The sequence below is a fragment of the Periplaneta americana genome, chromosome 15, assembly GCF_040183065.1.
Source record: "Periplaneta americana isolate PAMFEO1 chromosome 15, P.americana_PAMFEO1_priV1, whole genome shotgun sequence".
NCBI classification, from domain to species: domain Eukaryota; kingdom Metazoa; phylum Arthropoda; class Insecta; order Blattodea; family Blattidae; genus Periplaneta; species Periplaneta americana.
The window spans coordinates 22312200-22339960 of NC_091131.1; the positions used below are offsets into that span (position 1 = coordinate 22312200).

Here is a 27761-nt window from a genome sequence, read left to right on the forward strand (position 1 = left end):
GGGAAGGTAGAAAAGGGAGTTAAGGGGTGGTTTGCAATGACTCAATCGAGCTAATAGCGCTCAGGCCTGGTTTAGATAGATTAAATGGAAATTGAGAACAGAAAATCTGTATCAAGCGTAATAAAATATTATTATTATTATTATTATTATTATTATTATTATTATTATTATTATTACTCGTATTATCATCATCATCATCATCATCATCATCGTCGTCGTCATCGTCTTCCTAACAAATATTAAGCCGAGTGGCCTGTTACGGTTTCAAACTAGAATTTTGAGTCCATCTCTTTTTCGGACGACCTAGAGATATTTTGCCATGCGGATGGTAATGAAACAGTGCTTTTGGAATTCTGCATCGATATTCATTCGTTCGAGATATTTGCTGATGAACTGCATAATGGGTTCCATTTGAAGTTCCTCATTTTTTTTATGATCCCAGCGAGTATATCCAGCTGTTGCTCTCATGAACCTCATCTCACTTGCTGTTATTCTACTGACATCTTTATTCTTCACAGTCCACGCTTCACTACCATAGCTTAATACTGGCTGTGCTAAGGTTTTATACAAGCCTATTCTTGTGTGTCTTTGTACTAGTGAAGATTTCATGATTTTATTAATGACTAGCCGTACCCGTGCGCTCCGCCACACCCGTTAGAAATAAATATAAAGTAATTACATAATTAAAATAGGACATTTGATCCAGGGAACATTCGTGTTTGATATAAGGATAAATCGTTTATTATGTTACTTAATTTAAATTGTATTTGCATAATTAAAATGCGATCATTTTGATCCAGAGACCACTCATTTGGTCATAAAAATTATTTTAGGAAATACAGGAAACGAATAGCCTATCAAGTTTTCTGTGCATAAGAAGCTATTTTAATCTTACCTGTCCTAGATTCACTCAGACGTTACTGTAATAACATTATAGCATTATGTCCATCCAGAGAAACTACACTTTCCAATGGTGAATTAATAATTAATTATACAAATCGGTTAATTTAGCTTCTGATATTACTTCATACAAACACAGAAACATTATCTGTAGGCTATATTTCATAGCTTTCGATTGTAGCTGTCCAAGGCCCCTTATAGACGAAGTCATTTGTTTTTTAATTCATTACACGGCCTTAGATGGCAGTTATTTTAATTTTAAAACTCATTTATCTCATTAAATATCAGTCCTATCAAAATTTTTCATGGAATAAAACTTATCGGAAATTATTTTTAAAGAAAGTTTTGTTATGTAACATTTTTCACAAAAATCAATAATAAGCGAGATATTTCGATTTATTTAATTCAAGCCCCCTTATAACCCCCCTTTTAAATAATGTATTTTGAATGCCATATAGCCTAAAATCTAAGTTACAACGAACTTAATTTATATTCCAATTTTCATCGAAATCGGTTCAGCCATTATCGCGTGAAAAGGTAACAAACATACAGACAGACAGACAGACAGACAGACAGACATACAAACAAACAAAAATTTCAAAAAAGCGATTTTCGGTTTCAGGGAGATTAATTATATATGTCAGGACAAATTATTTTTGGAAAATCGAAAATTACCAGAAAAATTTCGGCTACAGATTTATTATTAGTATAGATGATCATGATTATTATTATTATTATTATTATTATTATTATTATTATTATTATTATTATCATCATTATTTTAGATATCATAGAGGAATTCCCTCATTAATGAAATTTTTTACTTTTCTATCAAATAAAATTCACAAGCACTACGAATGCCTGTCTTGAACCAAGGCCAACCACAAGGGACGCACACCCAGATTCTATGGCATACATGCACAAACAGCGCTCAACGAGCGCGCGCGCTCCTTCGGAGCGGGAGAGCCGTGTTTACCGCTCGCCGAAACGGAGAGGGAAACGACCACACAGTCATCTAGTGGAGTGCGTTGTGTAGGCCTATTCTCAGTAACTGTTTCACGTTGCTTACCTACTGCTACAGTACAGTATGGAGGAATCTAAAAGACGGAACATAACATTTAACATTTAACGATTTACAGCTCGAACTTATTGATCTTCGATGTGACCTAAGGGCTAAAGATCGTTTGAATAATACTACTAGCCTGGTTGAGTTTTACAAGACTAAACATTAGCAATAATATCCACGACTACACAGGCTGGCTGTGAAAATGATTGCTATGTTTGGCTCGACATTTACATTTGTGAGCAACTGCTTTCTATAATCAACTTTAATAAGGCAGACATCGAACATCTGTAACTGATGTTTCATTACGATCAGTAGGCTACTGTTCCTTTCAGCTGCCAAGAGAATAAAACCCCGTTTTGATGTACTGATAAATAAAAACATAAAGTAGCTATAGAATTTCTATTATTTCTGTAAAATAAATATTTCTTTATTAATTAATATTAGTCCAAGATAGTTTTGCAAACGCTGAACGGGAATTCACTTCATAAACACTCTTACTAATACTGCATTTCCTTTTGTGTATATTTTGTACGAGATCGCCCCTTCTTCCAGTCCACTCTTATACAGAGCGCAGCTAATATCTGCATTCCGCTCAGGAGCTGTGAGCCGGCTCGGAGAGCGCAAACCTTGTGGAGGCCTGTTCTATGGAATGGAGAATATATGAATTTTTATGCCAGTAATCGAACACAGGTCTCCGGGATTTGTAATGGCACGTATTGCCACTTGAGTCATAGAAGCGTTGCAAACTTGTATAAAAACATTTAACTAGTTCAGATAAACCGATCCAAAGCATATTTATTCGCTCGATTTCATACTCTCTCTCGCTATCATAATATTAATACTCGATGACAACGCGATAACACGCTAGAAATTCCACTTCACGCATCGTCTCTGTATTCCTCATCCTTCACTGTTGCTACCTCTCGTCACTGGAACTCTCTGCCGCCTGAAGTCAAGGGCTGCCGAACATTGAATTCTTTCAAATCCAAGTTAGAAAATTATCTTATGACGAGTTGCTAAACTAACTTACTATTATGACAAGTGTTGTATTGCACGTTTCCACGTTTTCACATTTTTTTTTATGTTCTAATGATATTCAACTTACTTTATATTTTTGTTTTCATATTTTCCGATAATGTTATATCTCTAATGTGATAAGTTGAGCTATATATAATCTTAATTTTCCTTATTGTGTGTACTTAGAAATATTGTATTCACTGTATACTTTGTACTGCACTATTTTATTACTAATATTATTATTATTATTATTATTATTATTATTATTATCATCATCATTATTACTATTCTTATTTTATTATTATTATTATTATTATTATTATTATTATTATTATTATTATTATTATGAATAATTGTCTTTTTTTTGTATGCCTCATTTATTTTGACCTGCTGTTCACATATTATTATGCTTTTTTCTTTCTTTCTGTATGTTCTATATTATGTCCGATTTCTTCTTATTTGTTGTTTATTTTTTATTATTATTATTATCTTATTCAATTTTGTGTGTAAAATTGTAGTGTAATTTGTAAATTTGTAGTGTTTTTGTAACGCAGTCTTTACTCCTGGTTGAGTGTTAGAGAAGGCCGTATGGCCTTAACTCTGCCAGGTTAAATAAATCATTATTATTATTATTATTATTATTATTATAATCTCTAGGCTGGAAAAGGATTTTACGGCGAAGGCAGGTGTAATTTCGAAATCAATTAAATTGTAGCATTTATATTGAATATTTGAAATGCATATCACGTTTCCACATGCTGAAGTAATCGCTTAAAAGCGTTGCATTCCATTCCAGTCGAACAAGAATAATCATATTGGACAGTTACATCACGGAGTAGACAAAAAGCAAATTTACATAGGAAGGAACCAGTTTGAAAAGCGAGTAACAGGGAAATTTGCTCATGTGTAGGTGTCGCTCAACACGAGGATCGCCCTCTCCTGAGATCCGTTTGTGTGTCACGTGCTAATTCTCATGACGTAAGCAGTTTTAATTAATTTTTTGCAGAGCAATATTTCCTTGAGAAACAAATTTTATTCACGCGCCAGTTCGACAAATGTCGTGCATACACACTATGAAGGAGACGTCAAATGAAGAAGAAAATCTGCCAATACAAACTGCAAGGCACAAAAACAGCTTCCAAAATTATATCAAAATCTACATTTGAGCAGCTCTTCTGTCAGGCTCTTAGAACACATGTTTGATACAGCTAGTGCTATAGACAAAATGTAGACATATGTGCAACACGGTCTAATTCTCATTATTTAAACAAGGAAAAATTGAGTTTAAAAAAATGCTGTAATAACAGAGCAATAAGCACAAGAACTTTGATCGGATATATTTAACTACCAGGATGCTTCCTGACGTTAGACAAGACATAATATTCAATATCCCTCGCTGCTAGCAGATAACAGCAATAACATGGAAAATTTTCATTTTGAGAGATAAACCGTTTTTACGCACATGTCTTCAAATATAAAAATGTTGCCTTCTTTCTCCTATACGAGTGATTCTCAAACTTTTTTTTTTTTTTTTTTTTGCATCACGGAACCTTGATCATTAAAAATAGTGAATGGTGGAACCCAATACAAATTTTTGCGCCCCAGTTCTGGTAGAAATTACTTTACGGTGTGGTATTACATTCATTCGAGTTAACGTAATTAAATTTATGTAAATAAGAAGTAAATGTTCGAAAATTGAAACATGCTTTGGAATAAGTGTAATCATTTTTGTAAAATCGTCATAAACTCTTTAATTATGGTTGTATACCACTAACGCAAATCACAATAATAATAATAATAATAATAATAATAATAATAATAATAATAATAATCATCATCATCAATAATAACAATAACAATACTAATAATAATAATAATAACAATAACAACAACCATAATAATAACAATAACAACAATAATAATAATCAATAATAACAATAATAATAACAATAAAAACAACTATAATAATAATAATAAAACAACCATAATAACAACAGTAACAATAATAATAATAATAATAATAATAATAATAATCATCATCATCATCAATAATAACAATAATAATAATAATAATAATAATAATAATAATAATAACAATAACAACCATAATAATAACAATAACAACAATAATAATAATCAATAATAACAATAATAACAACAATAAAAACAACTATAATAATAATAAAACAACCATAATAATAAGAGTAACAATAATAATAATAATAATAACAATAACAACCATAATAATAACAATAACAACAATAATAATAATCAATAATAACAATAATAATAACAATAAAAGCAACTATAATAATAATAATAAAACAACCATAATAACAACACTAACAATAATAATAATAATAATAATAATCATCATCATCATCAATAATAACAATAATAATACTAATAATAATAATAATAATAATAATAATAATAACAATAACAACAACCATAATAATAACAATAACAATAATAATAATCAATAATAACAATAATAATAACAATAAAAACAACTATAATAATAATAAAACAACCATAATAACAAGAGTAACAATAATAATAATAATAATAATAATCATCATCATCAATAATAACAATAATAATAATAATAATAACAATAACAACCATAATAATAACAATAACAACAATAATAATCAATAATAACAATAATAATAACAATAAAAACAACTATAATAATAAAACAACCATAATAATAACAAGAGTAACAATAATAATAATAATAATAATAATAATAATAATAATAATCATCATCATCATCATCAATAATAACAATAATAATACTAATAATAATAATAATAATAATAATAATAATAATAATAATAATAATAATAATAATAACAATAACAACAACCATAATAATAACAATAACAACAATAATAATAATCAATAATAACAATAATAATAACAATAAAACAACTATAATAATAAAACAACCATAATAATAACAACAGTAACAATAATAATAATAATAATAATAATAATAATAATATTAATAATAATAATAATAGAAAGACAAAAAAAAAGTATATCGTACGGCCTTAATTACGGATGACCACGTCCGGAAATAAATAGTAACAATATAATGAATTAAAGATGAATATTGCTGTAAAATAAATTGTAGTAATTAAGCACCGTTAATGTCTATTATAATATAAAATATTAAAAGATAACCATAGAATTCAATTTATAAATATAATATTTTATTTGAAATTAACACATGGTTTATCCTTAATCAAGACCTTCTGAGTGACATAAATGAAACTGTATAATCTGCAGGGAATCATTAAGACTTTGGGTGGTGATTTTTTTAATTTCTAACGATGGTATTAAAATATTTAAATTTTGGTAAAGAACCCCGAGCACCAAAACGTAATCACTGACTAATTGAAGAGAGGAATGTTATACTTGGCACTAAGGTAGGGCATACATGGCTCATGAATGGCCCTCTTTTCATGATCAACCTACTGAGCTTGGTTGCAGCCAACAGATAACAGCACTAGCATTGAAATTTTAATAATAATAATTTATTTATTTATTTATTTATTTAGAATATTAACGTGCAAAAACAACAGCACAAGGCCAATTACAGTTTTGCACGATACAAAACAGAACAAAACAACAAATGATGATGAGAATGAATGATAGAAAATGGCAATGAGATGAAATACAAACAATATAATGGTCTACATCAATCATTGATCAAATAATAATTATAAAATTATAAAATTAGTACAATGAGAATTGAAATAATGGAATGGTCTACATGAATCAATAGACCAAATGCAAGAAATATATGGACAAATAATTATTAAAATTAGATCAGTGAGTTAAAACTCAAAGATATACTACACATTAAATGGATCCAAGTTGAATCCATGCAAATTAGCATATTTAATGCATCTGCAGACCGGAGAGAGAGATTTAGGATTCTTATTATAAAACAATTTATGAAATCTTAAACCATTAGCAGGAATACGAAGACTGATATTGCTTATGAAAGATTCACAATCAATATCACCCTTAATGACTTTGCAAAAAAATAAATAATCAAGATCCTGACGTCTGGTGAACAAACTACCGCAATTGAAATAATTGCATTTAATCTCATAGTTATAATCGGAATTTGGTAAAAATCTATAAGAACACAAGGAAATAAATTTTCTTTGGATATTCTCCAATTTAGCCGAGTCAGTGGAAGTAATGGAGTTCCATACAACAGATGCATATTCAAGCTTGGATCTAACCAACGTATAGTATAAAATTAATAAACACATAGGAGTGGAAAAAGAATAAGTTATAGACCTAATTAGACCAAGCATTCTTAACGAATGGGTATAAATATATTGCACATGATCATGGAAATATAATTTTGAATCAAGTAGGACACCAAGATCTCTAATACAATCTTTCCTAGTAATTACGACATTACTGAGAGAATAGTTATTTTAGGGAGATAGTTTTCCGTGAAAAGGAAATAACAAAAGTTTTGGATTGATTAATTTTCATTCCATTTTCAACAGACCATTGTAATAATAATAATAATAATAATAATAATAATAATAATAATAATAATAATAATAATAATAATAATAATAATAATAATAATAATAATAATAATAATAATAATAATAATTTAATAATAATAGTAATTATAATATAATATAATATAATATAATATAATATAATATAATATAATATAATATAATATAACATAACACAACACAACATAACATTAGTATAGTATAGTATAGTATAATAGAATAGAATATAATATACTATAGTATAGTATAATATAGTATAGTATAGTATAGTATAATATAATATAATATAATATAATATAATATAATATAATATAATATAATATAACATAACACAACACAACATAACATTAGTATAGTATAGTATAGTATAGTATAGTATAATAGAATAGAATATAATATACTATAGTATAGTATAATATAGTATAGTATAGTATAGTATAATATAATATAATATAATATAATATAATATAATATAATATAATATAATATAATTTAACATAACATAACATAACATAACATAACATAACATAGTATAGTATAGTAGAATAGAATATAATATACTATAGTATAGTATAGTATAGTATAGTATAGTATAGTATAGTATAGTATAGTATAGTATAGTATAGTATAGTATAGTATAGTATAGTATAGTATAGTATAGTATAGTATAGTATAGTATAGTATAGTATAGTATAGTATAGTATAGTATAGTATAGTATAGTATAGTATAGTATAGTATAGTATAGTATAATATAATATAATATAATATAATATAATATAATATAATATAATATAATATAATATAATATAATTTAACATAACATAACATAACATAACATAACATAACATAACATAACATAACATAACATAACATAGTATAGCATAGTATAATATAATATAATATAATATAATATAATATAATATAATTTAACATAACATAACATAACATAACATAACATAACATAACATAACATAGTATAGCATAGTATAATATAATATAATATAATATAACATAACATAACATAACATAACATAACATAACATAACATAACATAACATAACATAACATAACATAACATAGTATAGCATAGTATAACATAACATAACATAACATAACATAACATAACATAACATAACATAACATAACATAACATAACATAGTATAGCATAGTATAATATAATATAATATAATATAACATAACATAACATAACATAACATAACATAACATAACATAACATAACATAACATAACATAACATTAGTATAGCATAGTATAATATAATATAATATAATATAATATAATATAATATAATATAATATAATATAATATAATTTAATAATAAAACAATCATAGTTGGGAGGATAAAATAAACAAGAGGTTTATCAACATAGCCATAATAACAACATTCCATTTTGTTTCATGCATGCTGTCGCAGGATTATAATTCTATACTTGAGCAGTACTGGTATTTTCATTTCACTTACTATTGACTGAATTCATTAGAAGTGTGCAGCAATTAATTACATGTATCGAGAGATATGGTGCAATTATGACAGGATAAATATTTAAGGAGCTGCAGTACATTTTTCATGGCTGTCACGACGAACTTCATGCACATAGCGTGCATTTCCTCTACTAAATATAGAAACGGCAAGTTGCCCACCATTGCAGAAAATACTTCACGGTGAATTTTGGCAAAGAGTTAGACATATCTGAAAGACTTCTTGTGCAATTATTGTTTTTTTTTTTAAATTTGTGACAGTTCGTGCAGGCATTGTAATTCAAATTGTTTCTTTTTTTCCTTTAGGAAAAATTGCCATTTTTTTTAATTCTCTTGAGCTTGAAATTCGAGGCAAATGAACCCGGTTCCGCCACTTCCATTTACATCATAACATTGGGAGTTGTTAATATTGGCCAATGAGCTTATTCTCTCCATTTTTTTAAAATCAGCTGTGGAGTTTACTACAAGTGTGGAAAGGTTGGATTTCTTGCTTGACAAAAAGGAAAATAGGTCAACATTCTGTGAGTGTGGACGTGAAATCGCAGATCATTGGAATGTGGAAGAATTACTGGAGATAATATCTAACTCCATTCCAAATTCATTTATCTAAGTCAACCCATTCTGGAGTAATTAATTTTTTGCTACAAAATGCATAATTCATTTCAAAATTCATTCATCTAAGTCAACCCATTCTGGAGTCATTATTTTTTTCCTAAAAAATACGTAATTCATTCCAAAATTCGTTGATCTAAGTCAGTCCATTCTGGAGTAATTAATTTTTTCCTACAAGATACGCAATTCATTCCAAAATTCATTAATCTAAGTCAACCCATTCTGGAGTAATTAATTTTTGTCCTACAAAATACGTAATTCATTCATCTAAGTCAACCCATTCTAGAGTACGTAATTAATTATTTTCCTACAAAATGCGTAATTCATTCCAAAATTCATTCATCTAAGCCAACACATTCTGGAGTAATTAATTTTTTTCTAAAAAAATACGTAATTCATTCTAAAATTCAATCATCTAAGTCAACCCATTCTGGAATAATTAATTCTTTTTCCTACAAAATACGCAATTCATTCCAAAATTCATTCATCTAAGTCAACACATTCTGGAGTAATTAATTTTTTCCTACAAAATACGTAATTCATTTAAAAATTCATTCATCTAAGTCAACTCATTCTGGAGTAATTAATTTTTTTCCTACAAAATACGTAATTCATTCCAAAATCCATTCATCTAAGTCAACCCATTCTGGAGTAATTAATTTTTTCCTACAAAATACGTAATTAATTCCAAAATTCGTTGATCTAAGTCAACCAATTCTGGAGTAATTAATTTTTTCCTACAAAATATGTAATTTTTCAATAACTTTCATAACAAATTGTTATATTATAATCCACAGTTTGGAAGATACACAGATTGGATTTGCAGTAAAAACTTCACTTTTCACAGCCATTTGGTCCCTGTATAAGCATAAGGGGTTTCACGTAAGTATAAGGACAGAAGTGAAACATCACTTATGGAGGGGTGTCTTTAAACTTTTGGTAGGGGCTGTATTTCAGAAATATTATGTCTTCCGATGTAGCTCAAACGTCATCGCTTAAGAATACAAATATGGGGGATTTCGCTTCGATTTCCACCTGAGAAGTGGATGTATTTCTGTTTGTTTGTCCTTTGTTGCCTTAAGAGTCCCGATCTCGTGTCTTGTCTGATTTGAAGAATTCTTACTTTAAATATAGCTGAAAAATAAAATAACAAAATGACCTATCGTCATGCAAATTTTAAGTAATTCATCAATTGGAATTTCCTCTCGCAGGCATCACGTGGCTATTTACAGCGACGTACCACTTGTTAAAAACGAACTGTCGCGAGTTTCCTTTGGGATTTCCCAGTCTCCTACTATTAATATCAGAACTATTAATTTCATCGATGAGCATAACATTATGGAGGCTGAATAACCCATATTGCTAAGCTATTTTAAGTACCCGTTAAGCAGTTTTCCAGAAAACCCTGAGTTCATACTTAAAATTAATAGCTTGCGGTTTTCCTTGAAGCGCTCGAGGCAATTTCAGATTTAACACATCATTCTAGATACTCCAGGTGAGTTTCACACTAACTGTCGAACCTTCATCATGTGTTACGGGGTTTTAGACAGCAGGTAGAAAAGAAGGCGTTAAAATTTCAATTTAACGCTGCTAGTGTGATGGGTACGTTTGCTAACACCACTCCCTGGACGATACCTTTTATTGTCTATTATATCATTCCCACTATAGTTTCAGTGTATTAATTTTAAATACTATATATATATATATATATATATATATATATATATATATATATATATATATATACACACACATGTTAAAGAGAATAAAATTAGTATATCTATACATATAAACACTCATATGAAGGACTTTTATGTGTTGTAAAAGTTGGATGTATCTAAGTTTATTTTCAGTTCTGTAAATTAATGTTGTATTTTCGGACTTAAGGCCCTTGCCTGCCGATCCGGAGTTGAGCTCGGGCGCGAGTTCGATTCCCGCTTGGACTGATTACCTTGTTGGGTTTTTTCCGAGGTTTTCTCCAACCGTAAGATAAAAATCAGGCAATCTATGACGAATCCTCGGCCTCATCTCGCCAAATATCACCTCACTATCATCAATTCCATCGATGCTAAATAACCTCGTAGTTGTACAGCGTCGCTAAATAACTACATAAGAAAAAAGGTCCGCAATTGATTTCAAAGGCGTCCACGGGACCAAGGTGTGTTTTCACACAGTATTCAATTAAGCTTAACTTTATCACGTTCTATAATTTTTATCAGCTTACTGGAATATATTTTTGTTTATTTCAGATTTTTTATAACTTTTATGAGCTTGCTGGAATCTATTTTTTGTTTATCTCATATTTTTATAAATTTTATCAGCTTGCTGGAATATATTTTCGTTTATCTCATATTTTTGTTTATGTCATATTTTTATAATTTTTATCAGCTTGCTAGAATATATTTTTTTGTTTATCTCAGATTTTTATAAATTTTACCAGCTTGCTGGAATATATTTTTGTTTATCTCAGATTTTTATAATTTTATCAGCTTGCTGGAATATTTTTATTTCAGATTTTTATAATTTTTATCAGCTTGCTGGAATATTTTGTGTTTATATCAGATTTTTATAAATTTTACCAGCTTGCTGGAAAATTTTTTGTTTATCTCAGATTTTTATAATTTTTATCAGCTTGCTGGAATATTTTTTATCTCGGATTTTTTTAAATTTTTATCAGCTTGCTGGAATATTTTTTATTTATCTAATATTTTTATAATTTGTATCAGCTTGCTGGAATTTTTTTTTGTTTATCTAAGATTTTTATAATTTTTGTCAGATTGCCGGAATTTTTTTGTTTATCTCAGATTTTTGTTATTTTTATCAGCTTGCTGGAATATTTTTTTTATCAATTGGTTCAATTTTTACTGCGAAAATGTCAACCTTTCCACTCATATCCTTATGGTAATTCTGAAAACCTGGTTTAATTTTCACAGCAAAGACATGAATTAGCGTTAAATAAATTTGTGGTAATATGTTTTCAGATTAGCTTATATTCGAAAGCTAAAGCTTAAATTTAATATCGTTATCAATTTATGCAAATATTAAATGAATAAAACATGATTAGTAGCTTAAATTACACAAAAAATTTTGATTCGCCAGAATGATGTATGAGCTTCAATGGGTCCGTGACTTACTAAAAGTTGGAAACAACTGTTTATATATACTATTCCACTAGCCCTTTATTGTATATCACCATGATTTTTAACGATCCTTTCAACTGTAATAGTACATTATGCAACGAGCCTATAATGAAGGTAATTAAGAAGTGAGTATGGATATTTATGAAACGAGCGCAAGCGAGTTTCATAATTTTCATACGAGCTTCTTAATTACCATTATAGGCGAGTTTCATACGACTTTTTATGCTCGACCATATTTCTAACTTGATATTATTAATTTTATTTGTATCTGACCTTGAGCAATGTTCCGTATGTTGTGAGATGTGCGCAGACGCGAAAGTATTGATTTTTTTCCGAGGAACAGATGTCCATATTGACCTTGCTAGGCCATAAGAACCTACAGAGATAACATTGAAATTAAATTAGACATTGAAAAACGAGATGACAAATTGAATTTATTTGAGTATTATTTACAATTAACGCTAATTATTATAGTAACAGAACATAACCTTCTGCGACAGTATTGGATTTCCAGCCTCCGTGACTTTTGGCTAATTCTCTTTCGATTGTATATCCGAGAATAATCGATACTTGCGGTTTTGTAACGGTAGAAAGCTGACCTGCCATTGGCTGAACAGTTATAACCTGAGTCGCCATTGGCTGAAAGACCTGACCTTTAATGAGTAGGTGTAGTTTAATGACATGCATGAAAGGTCTGCTACCAGGTGTATAATTACTACATTTCGGCATGGTCGAGCATAAATGTTATTATTTAACGTCGAAATTAAACATGTACGAAAAATGGCCGATAAAAATAAACAAATAAATAATACATAAATAATAAATAAATGAACGAGTGAATGAGTAATATAAATAAATAAATAAATAAATAAATAAATAATAAGTAGTAGATCAATAAATAAATAATAAGTAATAGATAAATAAATAAAAATAAAGAAACAACTCTGGGAAATGAATATTACTATTCACAAAGAGATCTTAAACGTGTGGTACTTCCTATGTTACCGTGAGGCTGAGTAAATATAAGTTCCTGAAAGTTAATGAAAGAAAGTGAAGATGCTCATGTAACAGAGCACCGCGTTACAACATAGAGAAAGAAGAACAAATAGTAAGGCCGAGAAGAATTTGCAGAAGCTAACAAACTTGTTGCTCAACTTGTTTGCCGGTCCAGCTCAACTGTATCTCGAATACCCAGTGGATACGAAGACCTGATACTCGGGAAAAACGCTGCAAGTCAAGTATTTTAACCGATTATAATGTCAGTGACATTAATAATGGCCCGGGCCTAGCATCTCTTACAGAAAAGAAAAAAAGCTTCCGTTTCACTCAAGTAGACACGATAATGGACATGAATGATGTAAATAACGGCTTCTTGCAATAAGCGCCGTCCATTATTTGTCTCTTAAAGCTGACCATGTTCTACAGATCAATGAACCTGAACTACATAACAGAATGGGAACTATTTCTCCATCGAAATATTACAAATGACATTTTCATTATATTCCTTGTAGAATGGTTGGGTAGATGCTATCACATATGACTGACGGAGATATTTTTGTAGTCTGTAAATCTGATAGAGCGAGGAATGTCATCTCTAAGGTGAGGATACAGCCGGAATTCATTATCCCTAATGACAAAATGAAAGTCAAGTTCGTATCTTCGCAGCTTCCATACGGTTCAAGGATTCATCCAACCTTCTATGAAGTTCAATTCCGTATTCTTTTGGAGGACGAAAGAGCGTAAGAGCACTGTGTTGAATATAACATCCCTTAAGCCTGGTTCACAATAAACCGGGAACGAGAATCAGAATGAAAACGAGAAGCAGAGGACGAGAATATGAAAATTTTTGAATCTCAATAAACCGAGAACGTAGACGACTATGCATATCGATATGTATGTCAATAACGATATGTAAAGTCGATATTACGCATTCTGATGTTATTTGTGTATAATTGATCAATAGCGTTCTCTCATGAGTACAAGGCAGCCAACATAAACACAGGTTAAACAACTTCGAAATTTGAACTGAAACATTTCATTAGGTACGGTACTATAAATATGCCCATGCATCTTTATTATCACAACCTATTTTAAGTTTACCATAACGTAAAATAATTAGAGAAGAAACATTTGTAATAGAACAAAAATGAACACAACAGTAGTTATTGAATTGAAGCGTGAATATGTAGTGTGTAATACAACCAATACAGTAATAAAATATGATTCGCTTCCGATCGGTGTTCAAAGAGTAGCTATTGAAAGCCACGTATTCTCCTTCATTTTCAAATCTTTATACGAGGCGCGCCGCTTATCGTAAAAGTGAGGATTTTCCTCAACACTCAATATTAGAATCTCATCAAATAAAACTTGCTCCATGATGCACAGCACAGAACAAAATAATGCATAGGTTATGTCACGGTCTTCTTTCTACAAAATATACGACGACAAAATAGCTTTCAGATGGCAATAGAATGAATCTAGTGGGCTGTGATCGGAAACGTGAACGCCAAAGTTGAATCTTGGCCAACTCTCCGTTCTCGATCTCGGGCTCCGGCAAGCTTTTCGTTAATTGTGAATGCTCACATTTAAATGTATACATTTTAACAATTTTACCGTTTTCGTTTTCGTTCCGATTCTCGTTTCCGGTTTATTGTGAACCAGCCTTTACTTAGAGACAGTCCAAAGAACATGGGAACTATACTGTACTTCTCGTTTACTACAATGACTCAAAGAGGTACATATAAATATGCACTTTCACAGATCATAGGATAGCAGAATCGAATTTTGACTTAGATGAGAAATAGGCGATGAATTTTACCTGAAGTCCTCCTTTATGTATTGTAAACATAAGACAACGGCCTTCGTGTTTTATTGCTCAACCGTCGATGTAGCTCAGGGATAAGGCGTATTCCTCAGCTGAAGCTGCGTTCGGGAGTGGGTTCGAATCTCGCTTGGGCTGATTATCTCATTGGTGTTTTTGTAATTGGTTATTTTACTACAACGCTTCGTCAACTGCTGTGGTTATCTAGTGTCTGAATGAGATGAAGGTGATAATGCCAGCGACATGAGTTCAGGGCTCAGCGCCGAAAGTTACCCAGCATTTGCTCTTAATGGGTCGAGGGAAATCCCCGGAAAAACCTCAACCAAGTAACTTGTTTCAACCAGGATTTGAACCTCATTTCACGGTCAGGCATGCTACCTGCCACTCCACGGCGATGGATTGGTTGGTGTTCAATGACAGTATCGTCGCAGAGTAGCCTAAATCCTTAAGACTTAAGGAACAGAATTTCTCTAAGACATTTTCCGTTATTTCTTTTCATTTAATCGGTAATCGACTTTGTTGAAAAACTGTAATATCGCAGTAAATCCAGTAGCGCTTGAAACCCTTTACCGCTGCCTGCTGCACTCTCCGCTCTGCATAACGCTCTACTACCTACGTCCTGCGATTTTTCTCGGAGAAGGGCCCGAAGGCTAGCACCTCAGTCTGAGGCATACCGTGCAACCTCCTTATTTTATTTATTATTTATTTATTTATTATTTTGTTAATAATTGTAACATAAAAATAATATATACAGAAAAACTTTAGCTCGCCCCTGAAAGAGTAGAACTCGTGCTCAGGGGCGGATTCCTGAATTGAAATTAATAATTATACAATACAGTTTGTCTTATGTCCACTATGCAATTATAGTATATACATTTAAATTTACAATTTTTCAATTTTTATAAAATCCATACATAACTTTTTAATTCAATACTAGAACTATCAGAATTGACAAGATTAGGATATTTAAATATAAATTTGTTATATATTCTTGGGCCTAAATTACTACTATGATTAAATACTGTAACAGTGTTGCATTTTGGTTCAAACAATCTTAACGAATTCATACTTTTTGTTTCATAACTATGAGAATACAATTAAAAATTATTTCGATTTTTATGTATGAATTTTATTAATACAATATAATAAATGAAATGATTGTTTTTATTGGGTTATTTTACGACGCTGTATCAACGCCTCTGGTTATTTAGCGTCTGAATGAAATGAAGGTGATAATGTCGGTGAAATGAGTCCGGGGTCCAGCACCGAAAGTTACCTAGCATTTGCTCATATTGGGTTGAGGGAAAACCCCGGAAAAAACCTCAACCAGGTAACTTGCCCCTACCGGGAATCGAACCCGGGCCACCTGGTTTCGCGGCCAGACGCGCTGACCATTACTCCATAGGTGTGGACGAAATGATTGTTGGAGTCCTTAGGACCGCATTGCTGAGAGTATGTGAGTCACTGCTTAGTGTCATATTATCGATTAGCCACAGCATCCAGTTCTGACAGAGTCCGCTAGACAGGAACACCCCTTCATCTCCTTGTTGATGTTCTGCCGCCTCCTCAGATCGATGGAATCTGTTCTCAATTCACGTACTACATCCTGCTGCATCCTATATTGACCTAAAGATCGCGGTACCGTAGATACCGCGTTCATCATGACACCATCTATTCTTAGTCTGTCGTAGTCCGCTGTGAAAGGCCCTGCGTCTCCCAGACAGACGACATCTGTAGGCGAATCACGGCACCATGTCTACCCGATCTCCTGGTCAACCATAAAATGAAGATGAGAGATGAAGTTGAATTGAATGAAGGCGAAATAAGTCCGAGATACAACACGGAAAATTATCTAGCAATTCTGCTTCAAGTGGTTAAGAGGGAAAGTCTCGGAAACCTCCAATCAGGTAACTTTTCCCAACGTGGATTTGAACCTGGTCCCGCTCGTTTCACGGTCATGCATGCTAATCGTTACTCCATAACGGTAGTCTACGTCCTGCGGTACTCAGTCATTGGGTGAAGGACGCGTTTACATAACGGTAACAGCGTTGCCAAATATCCTTTATTTAAAGTGACTGTTTATTGAATTAAAATATCTCCTAAACCGCAAACTTGACAGAAACTTTGTGCCAAATATGTGTTGGAATCGAGTGAAAACTCAACACAAAATATGTTTATAAAATGTGTATTTCTAAATATGTTTAAAAGATAATGGGATCAAGAATTATCATGTAAAATAATTATTTCTGAGAAATCTAAGCGCAAAGGAACAAAATGGTAGAAGACTTTTCCATTCATACTATGCTAAGGATTCGTCCCTTAATACAACTGTCATTAAACTGTACACATACACGCACGTACGTGAACAAACATATAAAATGGTAAAGAGAAGAAAGGGAATAAGTCCATAAAAAAAAGAGGTCATTCAAACCATCCAAACGTAAACTTTCCGATACACTTATCAGTTTACGAAGCATTTGTAACAATAAAACCAAAAGAATTAGGACAAAAAAAGTTCATAATGTTAGTTTTATTATATTTAAAATCGCTTCCCTTGAAAATTACCGAAAGTGGACTTATCCCGTTTATTCCCCTTACCCTTCATATTATCCTTTCTTAGACTAAAAAGATTTAATGAAATTGAAACGTTTTGTTATAAACTGTGTTAAATACAATTGCCATAAATTCATATTTCCTGTTTTTCAAAGCCTGCATAATGTAACACAGAGCCAGCACATACCGTTGCTATGACTACAAAGTGTTTATTTGGGTTGCATATTAAGGTTTCATTAAGATCTCTAGACTTGCATTGACTGAGGCGACATTACTGCGAAGTCAACAACCGGCAGTTGACATGAAGTTTCAATCAATTATCAGCTTGGGATGCAAATTCTTCACTGTGATCCACAGTACTGACCTGAATTCAGCAAATATTACTTGCAATTCGTATTGAGAGCAGAAACCAATCAAATTACATTCGACGCAATTTTATGAAGTAGTGCCTGAAGACTTCCCATATTATTATGGCTACCTATGATTTGTTTGTCTGCTGACAAATTTATACAATTCTTTTTCTTAGCTGCAAGTATTCAGACCTGGTCTGGAATTGTGCAACATTTATGTAATAGGAAACAACATTGCAATGATGGACACATGAAGTATTAAGAAATGATGATGACATTTGTTTATGTAGTTTGTAATGCGCATTTCTTATGTAGAGAGAAAAATTAGATTTGAAATAATAATAATAATAATAATAATAATAATAATAATAATAATAATAATAATAGTATTATAAACACCACTGAGAATTTCACTGATGAATATAAGGGAGAAGTGGGTACAGTGAGACAGGGAGAATAGTGATACATTTTTTATTAGATGGTAAATTTTGATGCTGAGATGTTGGTAACAGTGGAGTTGTATGTTGCATGAGTAAAGTAACAGTATTTTCATACTAGATTTGATTCTAGTTATAAAGGTGAGTGATGAAAAAATAATTCGTAATTTTTCACTCTAGAAGCAAAATTTTGGCTTGTGTTTAATGAAGGTTATATTGGATATATAAATGAAATATAAATATGAATGTTTTGTTACCTAATACTACGGTATTTGAAGTTATGTTTGGCAAAGTTTCGTCTTTCTTGTTTTGATTTTGATGGCGCCATTTTTAAACGAACTATGCGTAAAGGGAACAGTGAGACATGCCATTGAAGGGTACACTGAGACGTCTCACTGTTCCCATGTACCAATGATTTGCAAAAACAAACTGTAATTATATTACATTTACCGGTAACTAACATTAAAAATGAACATAGTAGTAACCAATTTAGGAACTACAGCTTAAAATAATAGATACATTATATTTCAATGGTTTCTTAAATGAAAAATTATTCACAAAATTTAAGAATATGTTAAAAAATAATAAAGAATTAAATTAAATTCTTATAGTTATAAGCTTTGTTGTCACCAAAAATTCATTTCATTTTTTCGCAAAAGTTTGAAATGTCATGGAAAATTCACTTTTCCAAATGTTCCAGATGTTTCAATGATTTCGAAGTTAGACATCAAAATTATTCTAAATAAGCCTACAGAGCAGGACAAGATAAAGAGACAGCAAGATTTCCTTTCTTTTGAAATAAATGTCCGTTAATAGACACTGTGGTGTCTCACTGTACCCTCCTGAATGGGAACAGGGTGACATTTGCATTTTTTTTGACAAACACGTATTGTAGGCCTATATTATGTCCTTTATCTATTAAAATTTTTGTTTGTGTATTATTGTACCCCATGTTTTAATGTATATTTCTATTGCACTTGATTTTTAAAATACTTGAATTATCACTTGCATACATATGTCTTAATATTTTGTGTCTCACTGTACCCACTACTCCCCTACTTGAAAAGATTCCTTATTGATATGAGAGGATGTTGCCTATGACGTCTCTGCTTCTAATGACAGCCAGCTGAAGATCTAGCTCTGACCGGCGGGCTTTTCAGATGGAACTGCCACCACTTAAGCGTTTTTGGACTTTAATCCAGGGCAGTATTACGAGATGGTGACGACATTCGACATTGCAGTTTCTTACTGTCATCATTATGTAAGTAAGGCAATCTACTATTTCGATCCAGGGTAACTTTGCAGTTTAGTGGTGTCCAAAGATTCGTGCAATATAATAACGGAAAGTATGCGTGTTATCTGCAGCAGAGTTTAGTTGACAAACACTTGTGGTATGCGATTATCTACTCCTTCGAGCCAGAATGTGCTGCTAATAAAATTTATTACGGGTATCTCGTTAAATGAACTTTGTATGGTTATACCACAGTCTAGATATACAGTCACGAAGCTTGAGTTGCGAAGGTACTAGGAACAATAGATTGTGCCGGTATTATTTCGCATTGTCTGTGATGAGGCGTTAGTAGCGATCCTAGCGGTTAGCAACTATCTATGGATGCATATTTAGTACGTATTGAGCTTCGTGACTATATACTAGACTGTGGTTATACGGTTGTCGAAGGAAATAGAGGGAAAAATAATAGAATAAGAAATTTAAGAACGGAGAAGGAAATAAGAAGAAAAAGAGATATATGAAAGGAGAAAAAGGACGAACAGAGAAAAATTAAGAGGACAAGGAAGAATAAAAGGAGTCAAAAAAATAAGCGCGACAAAAAAGAAATGAGAAAATAGAAGATAAGCAGAGAATAAGGGGATAGAAGACAAGCAGAGAATTATGGAATAGACGACAGCAGAGAACGAGGAAATGGAAGATAAGCAGAGAACAAGGGGATAGAAGACAAGCACAGAATAAGGGAATAGAAAACAAGCCGAGAATGATGAAATAGACGACAGCAGAGAACAAGGGAATAGAAGATAAGCAGAGAATAAGGGAATAGAAAACAAGCCGAGAATGATGGAATAGACGACAGCAGAGAACGAGGGAATAGAAGATAAGCACAGAATAAGGGAATAGAAAACAAGCCGAGAATGATGAAATAGACGACAGCAGAGAACAAGGGAATAGAAGATAAGCAGAGAATAAGGGAATAGAAAACAAGCCGAGAATGATGGAATAGACGACAGCAGAGAACAAGGGAATAAAAGATAAGCACAGAATAAGGGAATAGAAAACAAGCCGAGAATGATGAAATAGACGACAGCAGAGAACAAGGGAATAGAAGACAAGTACAGAATAAGGGAATAGAAAACAAGCCGAGAATGATGGAATAGACGACAGCAGAGAACGAGGGAATGGAAGATAAGCATAGAATAAGGGAATAGAAAACAAGCCGAGAATGATGGAATAGACGACAGCAGAGAACGAGGGAATAAAAGATAAGCATAGAATAAGGGAATAGAAAACAAGCCGAGAATGATGAAATAGACGACAGCAGAGAACGAGGGAATGGAAGATAAGCATAGAATAAGGGAATAGGAAACAAGCAGAGAATGATGGAATAGACGACAGCAGATAACAAGGGAATAGAAGACAAGTACAGAATAAGGGAATAGAAAACAAGCCGAGAATGATGGAATAGACGACAGCAGAGAACAAGGGAATAGAAGACAAGTACAGAATAAGGGAATAGAAAACAAGCCGAGAATGATGGAATAGACGACAGCAGAGAACGAGGGAATAAAAGATAAGCATAGAATAAGGGAATAGAAAACAAGCCGAGAATGATGAAATAGACGACAGCAGAGAACGAGGGAATGGAAGATAAGCATAGAATAAGGGAATAGGAAACAAGCAGAGAATGATGGAATAGACGACAGCAGAGAACAAGGGAATAGAAGACAAGTACAGAATAAGGGAATAGAAAACAAGCCGAGAATGATGGAATAGACGACAGCAGAGAACAAGGGAATAGAAGACAAGTACAGAATAAGGGAATAGAAAACAAGCCGAGAATGATGGAATAGACGACAGCAGAGAACAAGGGAATAGAAGACAAGTACAGAATAAGGGAATAGAAAACAAGCCGAGAATGATGGAATAGACGACAGCAGAGAACAAGGGAATAGAAGACAAGTACAGAATAAGGGAATAGAAAACAAGCCGAGAATGATGGAATAGACGACAGCAGAGAACGAGGGAATGGAAGATAAGCATAGAATAAGGGAATAGAAAACAAGCCGAGAATGATGGAATAGACGACAGCAGAGAACGAGGGAATAAAAGATAAGCATAGAATAAGGGAATAGAAAACAAGCCGAGAATGATGAAATAGACGACAGCAGAGAACGAGGGAATGGAAGATAAGCATAGAATAAGGGAATAGGAAACAAGCAGAGAATGATGGAATAGACGACAGCAGAGAACGAGGAAATGGAAGACAAGCAGAGAACGAGGGAAAGAAATAAAAGTGAAAACAAACGAAGGAAATGAGAGCAGAAGGACAAGGAGAACAATATGAGAAGAAAAATGAAAATAAAAGGTAAACGAGAAGAGACGGAATAGCAATATGACAAGAAATGAAAAAGACATGAAAATATGAAGGAAGGAAAGAAGAAGAAGATGAAAGGAAAGAAGTTAAGAGAAGAATGAAGGTATGAGAAGTAAAGAATGAAGAGTAGGGTCTACAAATAAATATAATAGTAAGATTGAAAGAAAAGAATGGAATAAAAATACGAGAGAGAGAGAGAGAGAGAGAGAGAGAGAGAGAGAGAGAGAGAGAGAGAGAGAGAGAGAGAGAGAGAAGATACGGGGGAAACTGTACACTAGGCTAACCACAGTCTAGTATACACAGTCACGAAGCTTGAGTTGTTGAGGTTGCTAGGAACAATAGGCTGTGCAGGTACTATTTCGCATTGTCTGTAATGAGGCGATAGTAGCGATCCTAGTGGTTAGCAACTATCTATGGATGCATATTTATTACATATTGAGCTTCGTGACTGTATATACTAGACTGTGGGGTAACTCTAAAGCAAATAGACAAGGAGGAAGTGATAAGTCTTGTAACTATGGTAACTATATTAATGTCGTAACGCTATCATAAAGAGTTACAGACGTTATTGTCAAGAATTTTACATCTGTCGAGTAAATGTTTGAAGCCTTAGACTTTCACTGAGTGACATTTCTCTATTGTATTTAATTTTGACAGCTTATACTTCCCCTTCCATACGACTACATTACATCTGAGAATGGGTACACAGAAGCAGGAAATATTTTCTCTGTAACTTTGTCTGCATTTCGTTTTAAGGTTACAGTAATGAATGAAGCTTTAAGGTAGAACTGCGTGACTGAATGGTGGTTTGGCAATCGTGATATCCCTGCTTCGAACCCCATGACTAATAAATAACAAGATTTTGACACTTCCCATCATTATTCAAAACATATTTTCACGTATTACCTCAGGGACTGTCGAAATAACATTGAATTCAAACGCAAACTTACTAGGCACTTGGTCGGTAATTAATTTCTTGTAAATAGTTTCCTTAATCTGTCACAAAATATTTCAATATCCAGTAATTTCATCACTATACAATTTTATTATTCTAGGTTTAATTTGTAATTCAGTAAATATAAAATATTCTTCGTTTTTCTATGATAAATTATCTAGCTTTAATTAGTGAGGTAATCTTTTCGTACTTTGATTTTTATTGTAATTGTAAAGTTAATACTAATTGTAATTTTATTCTTCATATTATAGTTGGAATCTCCTGGTAGAGGGGCAGAGAAGGCCTGACGGCCTTATCTCTACCAGGTTAAATAAATACTAAACACTAATACTAAAATATGCCTCTATAGTTTCTCTCTAAACAATATGTCTACAATATTACAACCGTCGGAAAGATAGTCCAACGATCAGAGCATCAAATTCTGCCCTGAAGACACGAGTTCAAATAGCGGCGAGTTCAAGTGCAATTTGTTGGAAGATTTTCATGTATTCCTACTTCCGCTTTTCTGTTATCATTACACTGTTTCTTAGAGTTACAATCCATATCACAAGAGCAAAGAAGAACTACTGCAACGTACCATATTCTTCAGGAGACGGACTTCATAAAATTCTTACGATAATGTTTCTACTGACAAGCAAACGTTCTGATGGGTGGCAGATAAAAAAGTTAATTTTTTTTCTTCCACCATGTTAATAATGTCAAAAGAAGTGCTTACACAAATTTTGGGCACTCGACCGCAATTACGAGGCCGTCCAGAAAGTGATATTCCTTGGGGCCGTTTATAGAAAAAAACACAAATTAGATGGAAATATTTAGTAGTAGTATTATTGGTAGTAGTATTTATTTATTTAACCTGGTAGAGATAAGGCCGTCAGGCCTTCTCTGCCCCTCTACCAGGAGATTCCAACTATAATATGAAGAATAAAATTACAATTAGTATTAAATTTACAATTACAATTACAAATAAAATTACAATCAGTATTAAATTTACAATTACAATAAAAATCAAAGTACGAAAAGATTACCAGACTAATTAAATCTAGGTAATTTATCATAGAAAATGAAACCGATATAGCAATTGCGCTATTTTTCAACATATCCCCCACTGGAGTTGAGACATTTTTCATTCCGTGGGATCAATTTTTGTGTCGTAGAAGTCAGCCGCCTCAGATAGGAACCAGCGTTTGACGTCTGTACCTCTCTCTGTCGATCCCATGATATAAAGAAATCTCTCAATTCCGAAGGAAAATATGTTTAAAAATAGCTCAACAATTGAAGCGTCGGCTGGAACAACGTCATAAGTTACATTTGGTAAAATTTACAGGAGCTGCAAAGATGTGTACACGTACAACGTTGTTCTTATAGGGTAGCAAACTTTTGAGTGGACAAATTTCACGTACTGCATTGATGGACAGTTGCAAGCGAAAGAGTATAGCAAGGTAACATGGCGTACAAGCGATCGACGAGCCCTGCATTCTCTTGTTCTCTTATTTCAAATTCTGCGCACCGCTACCCCAATATATTTGGCTTCTCGTTTTCAAAATTTATCCGCATATCATCAGCTAAGTACAAGATCTCATTATAACAATTTACTCATTATACCCTACCACAAGACATCTTTATATTCTTCATCCTATACAGTTTCAGTTGCTAGAAATTGGAACTCGCTTCCGAGTGATATAAGGGGTTGTTGGACAATTGCTTCATTTAGGTCAAAATTACATAAATTCTTACTTAACACATGAATTGCTGATTAATATTTGTTACTTATAATGAAACTAACATCTGTCCATTCTTATTATTATTATCTTTAATTTCTCTAAATAGATTTACAAAACCTCTAATGGCAATTACATTAATATTCTCATTATAGAAATAGAAATATATATATTCTCCCTGTAACATAGTCCTAGTAAGCTTATATTAAATTAATTTTCATCACTTTACTAGCTATCTCAAATATTAAATTAATTATAATTCATTGAATTAAATTAGCTCATAAATTAAGTTACTACTTTACCTTATAGATTTATCTAAATTTAAATAAATGTGTAGTGAAGATTATTGCTGGAGAACCTTTTAAGTGTAGTGAAAATATTTGTAATTTAAATTTATGTATTGTATTGATTAAGGCTGGTTGAGTGGAAGAGAAGGCCTTATGGCCTTAACTCTGCCAGCGAAAATAAAACATTATTATTATTATTATTATTATTATTATTATTATTATTACAACATTATTACACGGAAACACGCCGAATGAAAATTTTGTAACTTACAATGTTGTTCCAGCCGACGCTTCAATTGCTGTGTCTGATGAAATTGTGTTTTTTTTCTGTTAACGGTTCCTGGCGAACTTATTTTTTTACGGTCCTCATAATTGCAGTCGAGTGGCCAAAATTTGTATAAGCACTTCTTTTGACATTATTAACATCGTGGAAGAGAAAGAATTAACTTTTTATCTGCCCCCATCAGAACGTTTGCTTTGTGACCAATAAACCACAGAAATCCATAAAATTGGCTTCGAAGCCGGAGTATTCGTGTATGATATCAAATAAGAAAGCAATATCACAATTACTATATCTCACCAATGGTGAAAAGTCTCTGAAAATGAAAGATTGGTTAAACAAAATATTTAACACACAATAAAATGAGGATGAGATTTCGATTTCGCCATGTACGGCTGAGTTTGAACACAGAAAAAATTAGAACTGCGGTGATAATGTTATAAAGCACATTATTAAATGAACACGATAGGCACACAGATACGCACTCTCTGAAGACACAACTGCTGCACCGGCTCGTCGTGGAGGTGAAGTGAGTAACATGCGATCGTTCGCGCCGGCTTTTATACGTACGACCGCAACAAGCGGATAGATAAGCAAGCCGCTCCTGAGTGGGAGGACAGTCCAATATCAAGGCTAAGCGCCCTCGGGTCCGGGCTGCGCTTGTTTTGGGGCTTTGTTTACCCCTCCAGGGTGCTCTGCTATATCCTTGGCAATTTAAAACTCTGCACAAACTCGTAGGACATAGATGCCATAGATACCATACCGAATTTTACACACCTCTACTCCCTCCTACTTATCTGTCCGATTCCACAATCTTTCTCGGTATCATAACTTAAATACTCGATCACAATATAACACGCTAGAAATACCACTCCACACATCATCTCTTTATTCTTCATCTTTCACTGTTGCTACTTCTCGTCACTGGAATTCTCTGCCGCCTGAAGTCAAGGGCTGCCGAACTTTAATTTCCTTTAAATGTAAATTAGAAAAATATCTTGTGATGAGTTGCAAGACCTAACGCGTTGCGTCGACCTGGTTGGCGAGTTGGTATAGTGCTGGCCTTCTATGCCCAAGGTTGCGGGTTCGATCCCGGGCCAGGTCGATGGCATTTAAGTGTGCTTAAATGAAACAGACTCATGTCAGTAGATTTACTGGCATGTAAAAGAACTCCTGCGGGACAAAATTCCGGCACATCCGGCGACGCTGATATAATCTTTGCAGTTGCGAGCGTCGTTAAATAAAACATAACATTTCCTAACGCGTTGCAAATATTTAATGGAATGTGTTCCACTGTATTTATTTTTATTTTTTTTTGTTTCTTATTTTTATTATCTAAATCGTGTTTATTTATCACTTAACGCCAATATGTATCCCACTGTGTTGTTTTTTTAATATTAATTTATTTTTTTGTGTACATTTTATTCAATTGTCGGTTTCTGATTTAATTATGTAAATCCTACTTAATTGTAATCTAATACTAATATGTATACTAATGTGTTTATTCTTATTTTTTACTGTGTACATTTTTTATTGAATTATCGGCTTCTGTTTTTATGTGATTCGTATTTGATTCTAACAACATTAATATGTATTACACTATGTTTATTTTTATTTTATGAGGTAAATTTTTATGTAACTACCTCTTTTGATCTCATTATGTACCTAAATTGTATCAGTATGTAATTATTTAATTCCGATCCAGTTTTATGTTCAACTATGTAAGCAAGTTTTAATCCTGGTTGAGTAAGAGAAGGCCTCAAGGCCTTAACTCTGCCAGGTTAAATAAAGCCATTATTATTATTATTATTATTATTATTATTATTATTATTATTATTATTGATTTTTATTTTTATTTTATTTTAGTAGGTTATTTTACGACGCGTTATCAACATCTTAGGTTATTTAGCGTCTGAATGAGATGAAGGTGATAATGCCGGTGAAATGAGTCCGGGAT

General features: G+C 32.2%; 1 protein-coding gene across 1 annotated transcript in view; it reads right to left on the reverse strand.

The window, feature by feature from the left end:
• Positions 1-26351, reverse strand: part of LOC138714727 (sodium-coupled monocarboxylate transporter 1-like) — a 93150-nt gene extending 66799 nt beyond the window's left edge. Inside the window, exon 1 of the mRNA XM_069846820.1 lies at positions 26290-26351. Within this exon, the coding sequence (XP_069702921.1) occupies positions 26290-26344 (55 nt within the window). The 5' untranslated portion in view covers positions 26345-26351. The remainder of the gene's footprint in view (positions 1-26289) is intronic.
• Between the last annotated feature and the right edge of the window lie 1410 nt (positions 26352-27761).